Below are 16,057 nucleotides of genomic sequence, written 5' to 3' on the forward strand. Positions count from 1 at the left end.
CCCATGGAAACATTTTACATTGTAATTTCATACAAAAAAATGTGTATAATTTACATAATGTATTATAGCATTTTGCCAATGACAAAATAAAATTATTTTAAACTAAGGTTTTTTTGTTATAAAAGAAATGTGTATTTACGGAGGAAAATTTAAAACACGTTTAAAAATGAATAAACTGGCTCCCCCAGTCATACACCCGTATACCCCTATTCACAGCTAGCTTCTCCATGAAAGCGTCTGCTCATATTTTATCTTTCAATCCCGTTTTCATTCATTGCCTAGTAAAATAAAAATTCTAAAGCCAAGTTAATAAAAGTAACATGAACCCCTTTCAAAAAATGTTCTTTTGGAAATATGAGGTGCCTTAAAAATCTCAGCCAAGGCTTAAAGCAAATGGACAGTGGAGGCAAAGCTTCTCTTACTTCCAAAGTATTTTTGTTGAAATTCACCTCCTCAGAAAAGCCTTCCCAGATGATCCTATTTAACAAAGCATCCTGACCACTTCCCATCTCTTTATATTTTTTTATCATTTGTTTATATATACATTTTTTCTACTGTACATCATGGTGACCCAGTTACACATACATGTATACATTCTTTTTTCTCACATTACGTGTTCCATCGGAATTGATTAGACAGAGTTCCCAGTGCTACACAGCAGGATCCCATTGCTAATCTATCCCAAAGGCAGCATTCTGCATCTGTTTACCCCAAGCTCCCAGTCCCTCCCACTCCCTCCCCTTCCCCCTTGGCAACCACAAGTCTATTCTCCAAGTCCATAATTTTCTTTTCTGTGGAAAGGTTCATTTGTGCCGTATATTAGATTCCAGATATAAGTGCTATCATATGTTATTTGTCTTTCTCTTTCTGACTGACTTCAGTCAGGATGAGAGTCTCTAGTTCCATCCATGTTGCTGCAAATGGCATTATTTTGTTCTTTTTTATGGCTGAGTAGTCAGGGATCAGATCTGAGCCACAGTTGTGACCTATGCTGTAGCTGCTTAACCCACGGTGCAGGGCAAATCCAAAAGAATATTGGATCTTTATTTTTTTAATTTATGTGTCTCAAGAATTCCCACTGTGGCTCAGTGAGATCAGCAGTGTCTCTGCAGTGCCAGGACGCATATTAGATCTCCGGCCCTGCACCATGGGTTAAGCAGCTACAGCATAGATCACAAAGGTGGCTCAGATCTGATCCCTGGCTCAGGAACTCCGTATGCTGTGGATCGGCCAAAAAAAGAAAAAAAGCGGAGTTCCTATCGTGGCTCAGTGGTTAACGCATCCGACTAGGAACCATAAGGTTTCGGGTTCGATCCCTGGCCTTGCTCAGTGGGTTAGGCATCTGGCTTTGCCATGAGCTGTGGTGTAGGTCACAGATGCGACTCAGATCCTGTGTGGCTGTGGCTGTGGCGTAGGCCGGTGGCTACAGCTCCAATTCAACTCCTAGCCTGGGAACCTCCATATGCCATGGGAGCAGCCCAAGAAATGGCTAAAAAAGACCAAAAAAAAAAAAAAAAGAACAAACATAAGTTTATGTATCCCCCTTCCTAGGCTGTAGGTTCCAGTAGGGCAATGATTTGGGTTTTGTTTTTTTTCCACTGCCAAGGACCCAGTTCTTAACCTGGTGCCTGTCTCAGTCGTAGGCACCTGATTAATCCTGAATGAGTGCAAGATGCGCTTCTCCTGTGCCTTTTCACTCTGGGGAGAAATAACCCTCTTTGTGTGCACACCGCTTGCTCGGCAGGTGAGAGACTCGGCCCAGTCCTTCCTGACGGTGCACGTGCCTCTCTACGTGTCCTACGTCTACGTGACAGCCCCCAGGGGCTGGGCCTCCTTGGAGCACCACACCGAGATGGAGTTTTCCTTCTTCTATGACACTGTTCTCTGGAGAACAGGTATACCCACCGACGTCTTGACGAGGCTTACCTTATGTTCCAGCAAGAGTAAAAGAAAAAAATAACCGCTTAAGTTTAACAGTGGCTCCATGCCTCATCCGGCTGTCCTATGTCCAAAGGAGAACCACCCCGAGTCTGAAAGTATGTCGATCTGTGGTTCCTGAAAAGGATGAGGTCCCTTTTGAGACATCAAGACATCGAGCTGGAAAGCCTTCAGCATCATGATCAATCAGCCCAGAGAGCCAGGGCCCCAGAGTTGAGGATGGCAAGTGACAGAGGCATCTTATCCAGCCCATGAGGGCTGAGTGTGTGTTCTTTTGAAGCATTGTCAAATTCATTTTGTCCTAGTTAAAAATAATGTGATTCACGTTAAGGACGAAAGGGTCTTGAAATCAGATGCATGGAAATGAAAAAATATGTTGAGAGCAACCTGGCTTCCTTTATTCATTTGACATCAAGTTTGCTTTTTTGTTGCATTCTTAAAAGTAGGAATTTTAACCCTCCTTTTACTTCCTGGACTGAATTTTTTAAATGACCTTCACCTCAGCCTTGTCTCTGTCACTGCTCTCTGAGAGGAGCCCCCCAGGGCCTTGGTGGGTGAGAGCCAGAAGATCACGTCCTTCCCCCCTTGCCCACTGCTGCCACCAATGCCCCAGCTACGCTTCTCTCCTCCATTCACTCCAGTGGGTCTGAGTTGAGGTTTGCTTTTTTTCCCCATTTTTCAGTGTTCCACACTTCAAACATAACCCCAAGCTCACTTCCCTTTATTTTATTGCTCCCATTCTTCCTCCCTCGCTCTGACAGTGATTCGCTTGATTTGAGGCAGCATTACTTGATCTGAAGAGATTTCTTTAGAGAGGGCTTCATTTCTAGTAATGGAAAATACGGTCCTTCCTTCTGTTAAATGGTTTAAGCTCAAAGCATTTATTTGCTTTATCTTTCTCACAGGAAAACAACTTCAGGAAGTTTTCACACTCTGAGTCTGATAATTCTTTGAGCTTGGGTTTTTTTTTTTTTTTAAGCTTTATTTTCCCCCCTCCTTTGGTTACCCTTTAGTTTTTGGTCACTCTGAAATCACTGGGTATCATGATTGCAATTGGCCTATGAAAGCCACAGTTGACTCACACCAGGCCATGTAGAGCTGGCCTGCTACAAGCCAGCCTTCAACTCTCCATTGCTTTCAATACAAAATGTAGCCTCCAGGACATTGTTCATGGTTAAGTCCTGAAAGGTGTCCTGATGAGGAAAAGTAAATCCAGTGAGAAGCAGATGTGTTGTAACCACATCCTGGTGTACAGTGAAGAGTAAGACGTTTTAGGGACCATTTTTTTCCCCCAAGCAATGGGGTGGGCCCTGCATCTGGGCTAAGTGGCATCTTCAGATAGAAAGAGATTATGTCAGAGTTCCCATTGTGGCTCGGCAGGTTAAGGACCCAATGTATTCTCCATAAGGAAGCAGGTTCGATCCCTGGCCTCACTCCGTGAGTTAAGAATCCATTGTTGCCACACACTGCAGCGTAGGTCACAGATACAGCCCAGATGCAGTGTTGCCGTGGCTGTGGTGTAGGCCAGCAGCTGCAGCTGCAGTTTGACTCCTAGCCTGGGAACTTCCATATGCCGCGGGTATGGCCGTAAAAATTAAAAAGAGAGAGTCTATGTCAAAGAGAATAGAATTGTAGGAAAAAAAAAAAAACAGGTAGAATGAACTTTCTTACAATGTTAATTAATCTCTAAATAGATTCTATGTTCATGCAAATATGTAAATTTGCCCTAAGTCATATTCAAGTAAACGTGCAGCTCTACTTAGAGGTGTCACGGGATGGCTCATGTGTAGGCTACTGTCGGGAAAATGTTCTCCAAGCCCTCACTTGGATGTTTTGTGGATGGTTGCCTGCCCAGGAATCCAGACGGACAGTGTGCTCTCCGCCAGGCTTCAGATAATACGAATCTACATTCGAGAGGATGGCCGTCTCGTCATTGAATTCAAGACTCATGCCAAATTTAGAGGTAATATCAGTGCCATTTTGTCCTCAAGTTTTTTTATAATTAAGAAATATCTGGACTCTAATATAAGGCACAAATGACACTTTCCACAGAAAAGAAAATCATGGACTTGCAGAATAGACTTGTGGTTGCCAAGGGGGAGGGGGAGGGAGTGGGGTGGATGGGGAGCTTGGGGTTAATAGATGCAAACTATTGCCTTTGGAAAGGATTAGCAATGAGATCCCGCTGTGTAGCACTGGGAACTATGTCTAGTCATTTATGATGGAGCATGATAATGTGTGAAAATAGAATGTGTACATCTATGTGTAACTGGGTCACCATACTGTATAGTAGAAAAAAAAATTGTATTGGGGAGATAACTATTAAAAAATAAAAAACTAATAATAATAAAAAAAGAAACAGTCAAACATAAAGTCGAAAGAATGTAACAGTGAAGAGCAGAGTCCACAATTGTTAACATTTGCTGTGTGTGAGTGTGTACACACATGCATGCATTCCCATTCTTTTTTGTCACACTATTTAAAGATGAGCTACAGGCCTCACTTCGAGGTGCCCTAAACACTTCAGCAGACTTCTGAAAACAAGGACCTTCTCTTGGACATCCCAATGGCTTTACCACACCCAAGACCTTTACTATTGAACCAGTAATATCTAGTCCCTATTCATATTCTCTCTATTGTCCCACAAATGTCTTTTCTCCGTGTTTTATATTTGTTTATATTTATTTTACATCTGTTTACATAAGAGGAAGATGGATCCAGTCAAGATTCATATGTTACATTTTGGCTATTATATTTCTTTCATCTCTTTTAATCTAGAATAGTCTCCCTCCTTTTTTTACTTATGACATGTTAGTACTGTAGTTTTAAAGAGTAGAGGTGACTTGATGAGTAACCCTTACCGTTTTACTTTTTTTTTTTTTTTTTTAATCTTTTTAGGGCTGCACCTGCGGCATGTGGAAGTTCCCAGGCTAGGGGTCTAAGAGGAGCTACAGCTGCTGGCCTACACCACAACCAAAGCTACGCCAGATCCGAGCCGCATCTTCGACCTACACCAAAGCTCATGGCAACACCAGATCCTTAACCCACTGAGTAGGCCAGAGATCAAACCTGCAACCTCATGGTTCCTAGTCGGATTCGTTTCCACTGTACCACGATGCAAACTCCGTTATCTTTTTAATGATGTTTACAGTTGCCTCCTTCCACCAAGGACTTGAGTGGCCCTAAAAGAGATTTTTTTTTTTCATCTGAAATAGACGTTTTTCTTTATAAACTATTGAGATCGTTCCATGTCCAAGAAACATGTTGGTTGGGGCTCAAAGCTAAGTGTGTTCAGTGTTCATTGTCACATAAGGACTCCTATTATTGAGAATATGCTCATTCGTGCCATTTCTACAAGACACATTCATCTTGTTTATAAGGAGGAGGAGGATGGGCTGGGTGAAAAGCCATGTTATCCCACCCAGTGTGGAATATACTCTAAGGGGAACGTGGGCAGGTAGAACCTTAGTTGTTTCATAGAAGAATATTAATTCAGTTCTAAGGCTTTTGTAGGGGGTTCTCACAAGGACAGTAAAAACTGACAAATAAGTGGATCGTGTTTCCCCTTGAAATAGGACAGTTTGTGATGGAGCACCACACCCTCCCCGATGTGAAATCATTCATACTGACTCCCGACCACCTGGGAGGAATTGAGTTTGACCTGCAGCTACTATGGAGTGCTCAGACTTTTGATTCTCCTTATCAACTCTGGAGAGCCACGAGTTCCTATAACAGGTGAATACGGGATGGAGTTCGGGGGTAAATCTGAAATGTTTTCTGTTACTTTAAGGGCTTTTCTTCAAAAGCTGCGTTTCTCTTTTAAAAGAGGAGTGGAAGAGGGATAGATAGAAACAACTCTCTGGCAAACAGAAAAAGAAGCAACTGTAGCTCAGATCAGCCTCTGATGTCTAAAGCAAGAGGTGCTCACGCATGTTCTAAGGCTAAGAACAGGCAGGGTGCACGTCGCTTCCACTCACATCCCATTGTGTTCAAATCCTATCTCAGGCCCATAGCACACCTACCCGCAAAGGAAGCTGGGATGTATGTCCAACTAAAACCTTAGTATGATAAAGAAATTGCATCCAGTGCAAAATCCAGGATCCCTGGTTATCAGGTGTGACCCCTTATGGTCCAATGTCCTATAAATAAAACACACCATTTATTCCTCTCCCACACCCAACATAGAGATAAAAGGAGAATTGGATAAATATAGTAAAATATCCCATTTGTAAAAGGGAAGAATAGGGCAAACAAAATTAAAACTTTTACCATGAAAAGGATCATGGCGTCTATCATAAATATTGTTATCCTCACTTCATAGATCACGAAATTAAGATATGCATTTAGCATGAAAATCTTATTCCAGCTCTACAGTTAAGAAGTAGCAGGTTGCCTTAAGAATCATTTTCAAAAAGGTTTGTTTTTTGTTTGTTTGTTTGTTTGTTTGTTTAGGACTGAACCCGCAGCATATGAAAGTTCCCAGGCTAGGGGGTCAAATCAGAGCTGCAGCTGCCAGCCAAAGTCACAGCCGCACCCACGCCAGATCCAAGCTGTATCTGTAACCTACACCACAGCTCACAGCATCACCAGATCCTTAACCTACTGAGTGAGGCCAGGGATCAAACCCATATCCTCATGGATACTAGTCGGGTTCATTTCCGCTGAGCCACAATGGGAACTCCCCAGAAAGATCTTTTTTTTTTTTTTTTTTTTTAATTCTAAATGTTTAGTCTTCTATCAGGTATTTTTTGGTGTGTACTGATTCCTTTGAAATCAGTATACAATGAAATAGGCTTTAAGGGCTGTGTTTCCTAGAACCTCATGAGATTGCACATGAACTTGTCCCAATTTATAAGCAGAGAAACTGTCCTCATTAAATCCTATGCTGACTCCCCACCACCTACCAAATGAAGTCCAGCTCTTTGAACAAAGCCCATTCTCTCCCCTCTGGTCTCACCTCAAACCCAGCCTCCGACCACATTAACTGTCTCCCCATCCCCAGAATCCACCAGCCCATTTATACTCCACCTTTGCAATTCCCCTGTCCTTCCTGCCCCTCTCCTCTCACAAAACTCAAAAGTTCTCTGAGCTTCAGCTCAAACACTGACCCCTCTGTGACACTTTTCTGACTCCCCATGCGGTGCCAGAAGCATCACCTCCTAGGTCCCGTGTTGTTCCAGCTTCTACTGTAACACAGCTCAGCAGATTATAATGTTCTAAGCACAGTGCCATTTTCCACGAGATGGTGAGCTTCCCGTGGTAAGAGTGTGCCTGCCTGATCGGAAGGCCCTAGAATTGCAGTTTGTAGCACATGGTAGGTCCTGAATAAGCATGCTTAGGAGCTGACATTTCAGGTGAGGAGGTGAAATCCACAGATACACGGCAGCCTGAGGCACCACACCAAGCGTTGTGTGCTGTGTGTACCATGAGTGGAGCAGGACCCTCAGAAGGCAGTGGCTCAGGGAGGGGAGCCCAGCAGAGGCTGGGGAGTCATCCAAGGCTTCTGGGCAGGGGGAGAGCTGATGCTCCACATTGCCATGTGGGAAATGTCCAGTTTTCAGAAAGGAGCGGAGAAGAACCATAGGATCAAACACCTGCATCCAGGACTGTGTTTGGCTAATTTGCAAGTATACTGAGGCAGTCGACCTAACTCATATTTAGGACTGAGGGAAGGTAAGACTGCTGCCTGGGGAGATCATGCCACCTGTCCTGCATTCATTTGTTCAACAGACATGTATTGAGCTTTTACAATGCGTCAGGGAAAGTTCTGGGCACGTGGAATACATCCATGGACAAAATAAAGATCTCTTCCCGCAGCAGCAGACACATGGATAAGTCTGGTTAGGACATTCAGAGTAGGCCTCATTAAGAAGGTACACTTGGGAGTTCCCGTCGTGGCTCAGTGGTTAACGAGTCCGACTAGGAACCATGAGGTTGCGGGTTCGATCCTTGGCTTTGCTCAGTGGGTTGAGGATCCAGCGTTGCCGTGAGCTGTGGTGTAGGTTGCAGACACAGCTCGGATCCTGTGTTGCTGTGGCTGTGGTGTAGGCCAGTGGTTACAGCTCTGATTCGACCCCTAGCCTGGGAACCTCCGTATGCCATGGGTGCAGTCCTAGAAAAGACAAAAAAAAAAAAAAAAAAAGAGAGAGAGAAGGTGCATTTGAGCACAGACTTGAAGGAGGTGAGGGAGAGAGCTCTGCAGATTATCTGGGGAAGGAGTTGCTGGCAAAGTTTCCCAGGTGACAAAATTTCTGGCATGCTTAGGGGGGCAGCAAGGTGGCCTGTGTGGCTGGCAGGGACTGAGTAAGGAGGAGGGTAATGGGCGGTAAGGAGGGAATAGGTGGTAAGGCAGAGCCTCACAGGCCAGGGCGCGGACTCTGTCTCTCACTCCAGTGCAACAGGAGCTACTGCACTGCAGCGGGCTTTGAGGAGAGAAGCGACACGATCTGGCCTAACGTCTCGAAGGCCAGGGCTGCCTAATTAAATGTTTCTATTAATTAAGTGTTACTATGCCTATTATACAAGTTAATTTTCATGTAATTCAAATATGGCAGCCAAGGTCTTTTTGCCTACTGGTCCAAGCTTGGGAGGAAGATAAGCTGTGGCAAAACTGCAGACACAAAGACACACAAACTTTCAGGGGATGGAGGGGCTTAGAAACTAAGCCCTGAAAATGTGCCTGGTTTCTCCAACACCATGAAACCACAGCAGAGGCAAAGCAAGTGCAAGGACCGTCTCCCAGGTTCCCGCCTAGGCCAGTCCGCTAAACTGACCTCAGGCTGCATCCTAGAACTTTTCTTATTTTATTTATTTTGCTTACCAAATTTTTGCACTCCCTTTACTAATTAACAAATAATAGCAAAGAAACTGTCAAAGAATGTATATGGAAGATGTGAGAACTGTTCGATCACAAGAACGATATTAAGATTCACAGCCCTGTTCTCCTCAGTCAATGGATGGCAGGCTCCCAAGGCCCTTGAAGAATCTCCCTGAAGCTTCTGGATGTCTGGCTGCCTTCCAGGCAACCTGCCAGAGGTGGGCTGTGACCGGACACCAAATGTGGGAAACAAAAGTGAAGTGAGAGCTATAGAGGCTCTCAGTGCCATGACCCACAGAATCCTGTGCCCCACTGTGACCTCAGAAATCCCCAGCAAGCCATCTCCTGTGAGAACCGAGATTGTTCTTCAGCTTCGTGAAAGGGAAGAGGCTATGGAGTTTGGGAGAGGAGCCTCGAAACAGAATGCCAATGAAATGGGGAGGCATTCTCTGGAGCCGGGTCATTTAACCCTGAGGCAGGGGCCAGCTGTGCAGTCAGAGCAGCAGCAGCAGCTGACGTGGTCACATCTCAGTTAACTGAAAGCTTTTGCGGTTGAAAATCTGTAACAGGGTGTCCGTCAATGACAATCACTAAACAATTGTCAAATAAGTTTCCTGGGAACCTAAAGCCAGTGGTGGCCGGTTCTGTCTTGCCTTCCTTGGAGCCTTTTAGATTTTTCCAGTGGGCCTTTTCCTGATGAAGAGGCCAGAGTAAATGAAAGTAGCTCTGTTTAACACCTCTGGATAGTACTGGAAGGTTAGAAAAATCAGAGATGAATTCCTGAAAAATTGTGTTGACAGACGCGTCAAGCTCTTGGATGCCGAGCACAAATACAAACTGAGAACCGCTGAAGGAAGTCATTGTGTTTCGGGGTAAGTGATAATCTGTGCCTTGGTCCCTCTGACCAGTCTGCCTTCATGCTTCCAGGAAGGACTACTCTGGGGAGTACACCATCTGCCTGGTCCCTTGCACCGTGCCTCCCACCCAGCCCTGGGCGGACCCAGGAGAGAAGCCTTTGGCCTGCACCGCACACGCCCCAGAAAGGTAGGGAGATGAGCGAGCCTCATCCTCTGTGAACCTTCGTCCTCGCCAGCATTTCTTTGTAAATCAGTTTTCACTGTGCCGTTCCCGTCATTCACTGATGTTCAGGGATCGGGTCCTGTGACCCACGTCCCCCGCTCAGGTGGAGCAAGGCAGCACTCCGCCTTCTCTTACAATGAACAAATGTCTTTTCTATGGTATGTTTAGGGCCATGTGCTTCACATGTTGGTACCTTTTGTTGGTGATTTGGCTGTTTGAAAATGGCTCCCCCAGAGTTCCCATTGTGGCTTAGAGGAATCTAATGCAACTAGCATCCATGAGGATGCAGGTTCGATCCCTGACCTCGCTCAGTGGGTTAAGGATTTGGAGTTGCCGTGAGCTGTGGTGTAGGTCGCAGACGAGGCTCAGATCCCATGTTGCTGTAGCTGTGGCGTAGGCTGGCAGCTGTAGCTCCAATTGGACCCCTAGCCTGGGAACCTCCATATGCCACGGGTGCAGCTCTAAACGACCAAAACACACACACACACACACACACACAAAGTCCCCCACATAGCATCAAAGTGCTGTCTAGTTGCCCAAGTACAGGAAGGCAGTGATGGACCTAAGGGAGTGTTAGATAGGCTTCATCTAGGCATGGATTTCAGTGCCGCTGCTATAAGTTCTTTATGTATGTTGATGAATCAACAATGTTTATCAAATCAGGTGTCTTTGAACAGAAACATGTGTAAAACAGGGAAAGATTGATCACAGAGGCAAATGTTGTGACCAGAGTCTGCAGGATCTCAACCCTGTATTTTCCCCAGGAGCGGTGATCCCCTATCCACTCGGTGTTTACTGAAACTTTGTAAAATGTTAACTACCACCCACACATAACAAGAATCAGCTGTCCCTCCGCCCATACCCACCTCTGACCTGAGACTGTCCACATTCTGCTGATGCTCATTCATTCAGCCAGTGTTTATTCAGCTCTTACTGTGGCCTCTGCTCTGGCCTCGGCTTGGAGAGCACAGCAGAGGATGGAAAGTCACCTCTGCTCTGAGCAATGCAGAGTCTAGAGCCATCTTTCTAGAAGCTGAGCAGAGTGAATAGAAACCATTTTGGAGAGTAGATGCTGAAGACAGAATCTGACATTTTCATGTAGACATGACAATTTGGAATGTGACTTTCAGATTAGAGTCCAAGACGGCCATTGGATTTGGCGATGTGGAAGTCCTCGGTGATCCTGACAAAGGGCAGATTCAGTGGGCTGAGGGGGAGTAAAGCCTGATTGGAGAGTGGGTTCAAGACAGAGGCAAGAAAGTGGAGACAGCAGGGAAAGACAGTGCTTCAGGAGTTTTGTTATAAAGGAGGTCAGAGGAGAGGGGCACTAGCAGGAAACAAGGAGGGGTCAAAGGAGGTTGTAGTTGTTCATGTTTTGTGGGTTTTTTTTTTTTTTTAAAGAGAGGAACAATGATTGGAAATGGCAAAAAAAGGAACAAAAAAACATTAACCCCATCTCCAGCCCCAGGGCGGTGTGGGTGAGGAAGTATGTGGGGTGGTGGGCGTTGCTGAATACACTGAAGACAGCCTTGCCTTGCATGAAGGAGGTCCTCCCTTGTGGTCCCCATCTTTCCAGGGGGACTCCCCCTTGGGCCTAACTTTGCTCCATAGGGATGCACTAGATTTGCAACACAGAGAATAATCAAGACTGACTCGGGAAATTCAGACCTAATTCAGAAGAACTGTGTCTTCTGTTATGCCCGTTTTTGCGAGGTCTGTCATACCTTATAACCTTATGAATCTTCATCATCATCAGCCATTATTCATTCTGTTTAATCAATAGGTATTTATTGAGTCTCACGGCCTGGTGCTATGTGGATTCCGATAATACACATGTCAACAAGAAAACCTATTTCCCCGAGTCAGATAAATGAACTCTTGATTCAATTAATGGTTGCATCAAAGCTGTTGAGGTGGTGTCAGCCCTGGTTTGGGGGGGGGGCTTCTCCTATACCCCATGTTCCTCCTACACCTCAGCCCTCTCAAATCTCCCCCCGGAGCACCTTGAGGTCAAAGCCAGGAATGGTCAGATGGACTTGATTGGAAGAGTAAAGCATTGAAATTATTACTCATGCATTATTCTTTAACAACAAAGGGATGTGTTAGGAGCCTGGCTAGCATGGAAGGTTCAGTGGTGAGCAGACAGACATGGACTGTGACTCTATGGAACCTGTACTGGTGAAACCAGACTTTGGTTACATATTTAAAGGAAATATCAAATCCCAATAAGTACTATGGAAGAAAAGCACACAATGGAGTGAGAACAGCTGATATGGGTGGGATCTGACCAGCCTGGAAGGAAAGAGGAAGAAGGTAAGCTTCCTGGAGAAAGTGGTGTTTGAGTTGCGATCTGAAGAATGAGCGTTCACCTGGCAAAGGACGGCGGACAGAAGAAGAGGGAGTGTTTCAGCAAAAGGTCCAGCAGGTCAGAGTCAGGAAACTTTAAATTCATAGCCACTAATCTCACATCGGCTCATGGCGCTTTCCAGAATGAGAGGCCCAGGAAAAGCAGAGTGTTGCAGAAGCTAGAGACCAATTTCTGCTCAAAAGACCCTCATAAGGACCTGAACTAAACAGTCTCTCGCCTGTCTGCACACCTCTCTGCATTCAATAAACAGTTAACACCTACAGCAAAGCACAGGTCACAGTCCTGAGAAGGGTGGGGACAGGAGGGCAGCTCAAATGGCAGATGCAAGTGGACCCTGCTCTCAAGGAACTCTTGTCGTTCCCGCATTTAGATTCCTGATACCCATCGCGTTCCAGCAGACCAACCGCCCCGTTCCCGTCGTGTATTCGCTCAATACTGAGTTCCAGCTCTGCAACAATGAGAAGGTGTTCCTGATGGATCCCAACACATCCGATATGTCACTGGCAGAAATGGATTACAAAGGGGCCTTCTCCAAAGGTAAGCCATTCCCTTCCGTCACAGACAGAGACTCTGCCAGAGCTGAGAAGCTTTCGGGTAGGTCCCTGGTCTGGCATCTCTGCTCATCAGCTTTCGGTCACTTCTCCAGGGAAGACTGCCCCACGCAGTTACCGTCGTGGCTCAGTGGTAAACGAGTCTGACTAGGAAGCATGAGGATGAGGGTTAGATCCCTGGCCTCGATCAGTGGGTGAAGGATCCGTGAGCTGTGGTGTAGGTCGCAGATGCGGCTCGGATCCCGAGTTGCTGTGGCTCTTCTGTAGGCCGGCAGCTACAGCTCCGATTGGACCCCTAGCCTGGGAACCTCCATATGCCATGGGAGCGGCCCAAGAAATGGCAAAACAAAACAAAACAAAAAAAACCAGGGAAGACTGCCCCCGATGCTGGTTTCAGAGCAGACAAGTTTAGTCAAGGAAAAGAGCCCTAGTCCTTCCTTCAGGTTGTTTCAAAAGGAAGATCACCTTCTTGGCGCCATAACGATCGGCAGTGGACAATGTGGAAAAGCCCTCTTCTGGGTAGAAAGGACGCCCGGGTTTCTGACCACATTCTAACCCATTATCTAACTTTGGGTAACTTGCTTTAGCTCGCAGTTCCTCAGAGACGTTGCAGTCTGCTCCCAGCACCTGCTAGCCTCCAAGATCTGCCCGAGGTACCTGTCCTCTCCCGCAGGCTTTCTCCACTTGAAATGGCAGCTCCCTTGCTGTGACTCTAGTCACTTTGTCCTCACCCTCCATGTTTCTGAAGCCCACATGTGTTGACATCGAGCCCCTGTTTACAGCCTGCTGGGGCTCCCTATGACCCCCGTACTCGAGTCCAGAGTCCTCGGCACCCTTGAGGAGTTTGGCTCAGTATCTGAGAGTCACAGATATGAAACCCTGGATGAGTGATTTAGAATAGGGATACTAATTGAACCTATCTCATGAGCTCTTGGGAGGATTAAGGAGGATACTATGGGTAAAGAACTTGATGCCCCTAGGGAGTTCCTGTTGTGGCTCAGTGGAAATGAATCCGACTAGGAACCATGAGGTTGCAGGTTCCATCCCTGGCCTGGCTCAGTGGGTTAAGGATCCGGCATTGCAGTGAGCTGTGGTGTAGGTCACAGATGTGGCTCAGATCCCAAGTTGCTGTGGCTCTGGCGTAGGCCGGTGGCTATAGCTCTGATTCAACCCCTAGCCTGGGAACCTCCATATGCTGTGGGTGCAGCCCTAAAAAGACAAAAAAAAAAAAAAAAAGAAAGAAAGAAAGAGAAAGAAAGAACGAACGAACGAACGAACTTGATGCCTAGCAGGCTCTAAGGAAAAGTAGCTACCCCAGGACTGGTACCCTTCTAGCGTTCCATATTCTGGACATGGACTTGCTTTTGCCTATAATGCTCTCCCCAGCCTCCCCCACGCCTCCCCACGCACACACACCTGAAATGCTCCAGCTGACAAATGCCTACTCATGTTTCAGGATCCTGCTCAAAGGTCATCTCCACTTTAAACTCTTCCATACCTCTCCCCAGGCAGACTTTTGTGCTCAGTGGTCTGCTCATTGGATGTCATGTAGCTTCCTCTATTGTGGTAACAGCATAGTGTTGTCTTGGTTAATAGTGTAGGTTTTAGAGGCAAAGCACCTTGACTTTGAATCCCACCCTCAGCTTTGTGACTTTTAACAAGTCATGTAACCACTCAATTTCCTTGTCATAAAATTGAGCCCAACAGCAGTCCTGCCATAGGAAGGACAGTACAGTACCTAGCAAAGAGTATGAGTTTGAGATAAATGTTAGCTATTTTTAGCAGGTGCTTTGCTTTGATGTCTGTCCTCTCAGCTGGGTCTCACTCACCTTTGTGTCCCTTGCACGTAACAGTGTTTGCCATAACTTAGATACCTAAGTAAATGCTCACTGATGAAGGAAGCAGTACATGAATGAATGTGTATTTTAGGGGCACGTGGACCACACAGCTCTTCACAGAAAGGTACTTTTGACTCTGCAAGAGCATGTTCAATCCTTTCTATCCTTGACATCTTTTTTTTTTTCTCTTTCATCTTCAAGTCTGACCTAATTAATGCCTCACAATCTTTTCAGGTCAGATCCTTTATGGCCGAGTACTTTGGAATCCAGAACAAAACCTGAATTCTGCTTACAAACTGCAGCTGGAGAAAGTCTATCTTTGCACGGGCAAGGATGGCTACGTGCCTTTCTTTGACCCCACGGGGACGATCTACAATGAAGGACCCCAGTACGGATGCATTCAGCCAAACAAACACCTCAAACACAGATTCCTGCTGCTGGTATGCTAACTGCTGGCGTTAAAGGGCGGACTCACCAGTAGATTTCCTCAGCTGAAAACCCCGCTCTTGACACCTTTCTGTCTTTCTTTCTTTCAGACCACACCCACGGCATATGGAAGTTCTCAGGCTAGGGGTTGAATCGGAGATGTAGCTGCCAGCCTGCACCACAGCCACAGCAATACCAGATCTGAACCGTGTTTGCGACCTATATCATAGCTCACGGCAACACCGGATCCTTTACCCACTGAGCCACTTTACCAGGGATCAAACCTGAATCTTCATGGATCCTAATTAGGTTCTTAACCCAATGAACCACAACGGGAACTCTCTTTTTTCTTTTTCTTCTTTTTTTTTTTTTCTGAGAGTTTTCTACAGATGCTCTTGTTGTTGTTTCTGTCCTCTTAATAGTACATAATGCCAAATATAGGACATAATGCCAAATATAGAGGTTATGGTGGGTAACAAGACCAGCTGTTACTGAAGAGGAAAGTCTAAGCCAGTGTTTCTCAAAATGTAGCCCAGAGACCCATAAATATGCTCAATATTCCTTCAGGGAGCCCACAAACCCAAAACTACTTTCATAAGACTCTGATGATGCTGTTTTCATACTCATTCCCTCATGAGTGCAGAGAGTATGAAGGTGTATTGTACATGGATTCACATTCCCCACTGTGACTAACCTTTCAAAAATATCATTTAGCGAATTTTGATTTGATATCAAAAAAGAATATCCACAATTATCTGAAAAAGACATTCAAGCATTTCTCCTTCAGAGTTCCTGCCGTGGCTCAGCAGTTAACAAATCCGACTAGGAACCATGAGGTTGCAGGTTCAATCCCTGGCCTCGCTCAGTGGGTTAAGGATCCGGCGTTGCCGTGAGCTGTGGTATAGGTCACAGATGTGGCTCAGATCCCAAGTTGCTGTGGCTGTGGCGTAGGCCGGCAGCTACAGCTCTGATTAGATCCCTAGGCTGGGAACCTCCATATGTCAAGGGTGTGACCCTAGAAAAGACAAAAAAAACCAAA

The 16,057-nt window shown here is 45.8% G+C and overlaps 1 protein-coding gene across 3 annotated transcripts in view; it reads left to right on the plus strand.

Annotated features, from left to right (window-relative positions):
• FRAS1 (Fraser extracellular matrix complex subunit 1) overlaps nucleotides 1-16,057 on the plus strand; it is a 457,087-nt gene that overhangs the window by 434,485 nt on the left and 6,545 nt on the right. For all 3 annotated transcript variants that reach the window (XM_021100604.1, XM_021100605.1, XM_013978814.2), the window contains 6 exons: nucleotides 1,745-1,895; nucleotides 3,794-3,901; nucleotides 5,514-5,673; nucleotides 9,683-9,799; nucleotides 12,574-12,740; nucleotides 14,827-15,032. In XM_021100604.1, the coding sequence (XP_020956263.1) occupies nucleotides 1,745-1,895; nucleotides 3,794-3,901; nucleotides 5,514-5,673; nucleotides 9,683-9,799; nucleotides 12,574-12,740; nucleotides 14,827-15,032 (909 nt within the window). The remainder of the gene's footprint in view (nucleotides 1-1,744; nucleotides 1,896-3,793; nucleotides 3,902-5,513; nucleotides 5,674-9,682; nucleotides 9,800-12,573; nucleotides 12,741-14,826; nucleotides 15,033-16,057) is intronic.

The sequence above is a fragment of the Sus scrofa genome, chromosome 8, assembly GCF_000003025.6.
Source record: "Sus scrofa isolate TJ Tabasco breed Duroc chromosome 8, Sscrofa11.1, whole genome shotgun sequence".
Classification (NCBI taxonomy): Eukaryota; Metazoa; Chordata; class Mammalia; order Artiodactyla; family Suidae; genus Sus; species Sus scrofa.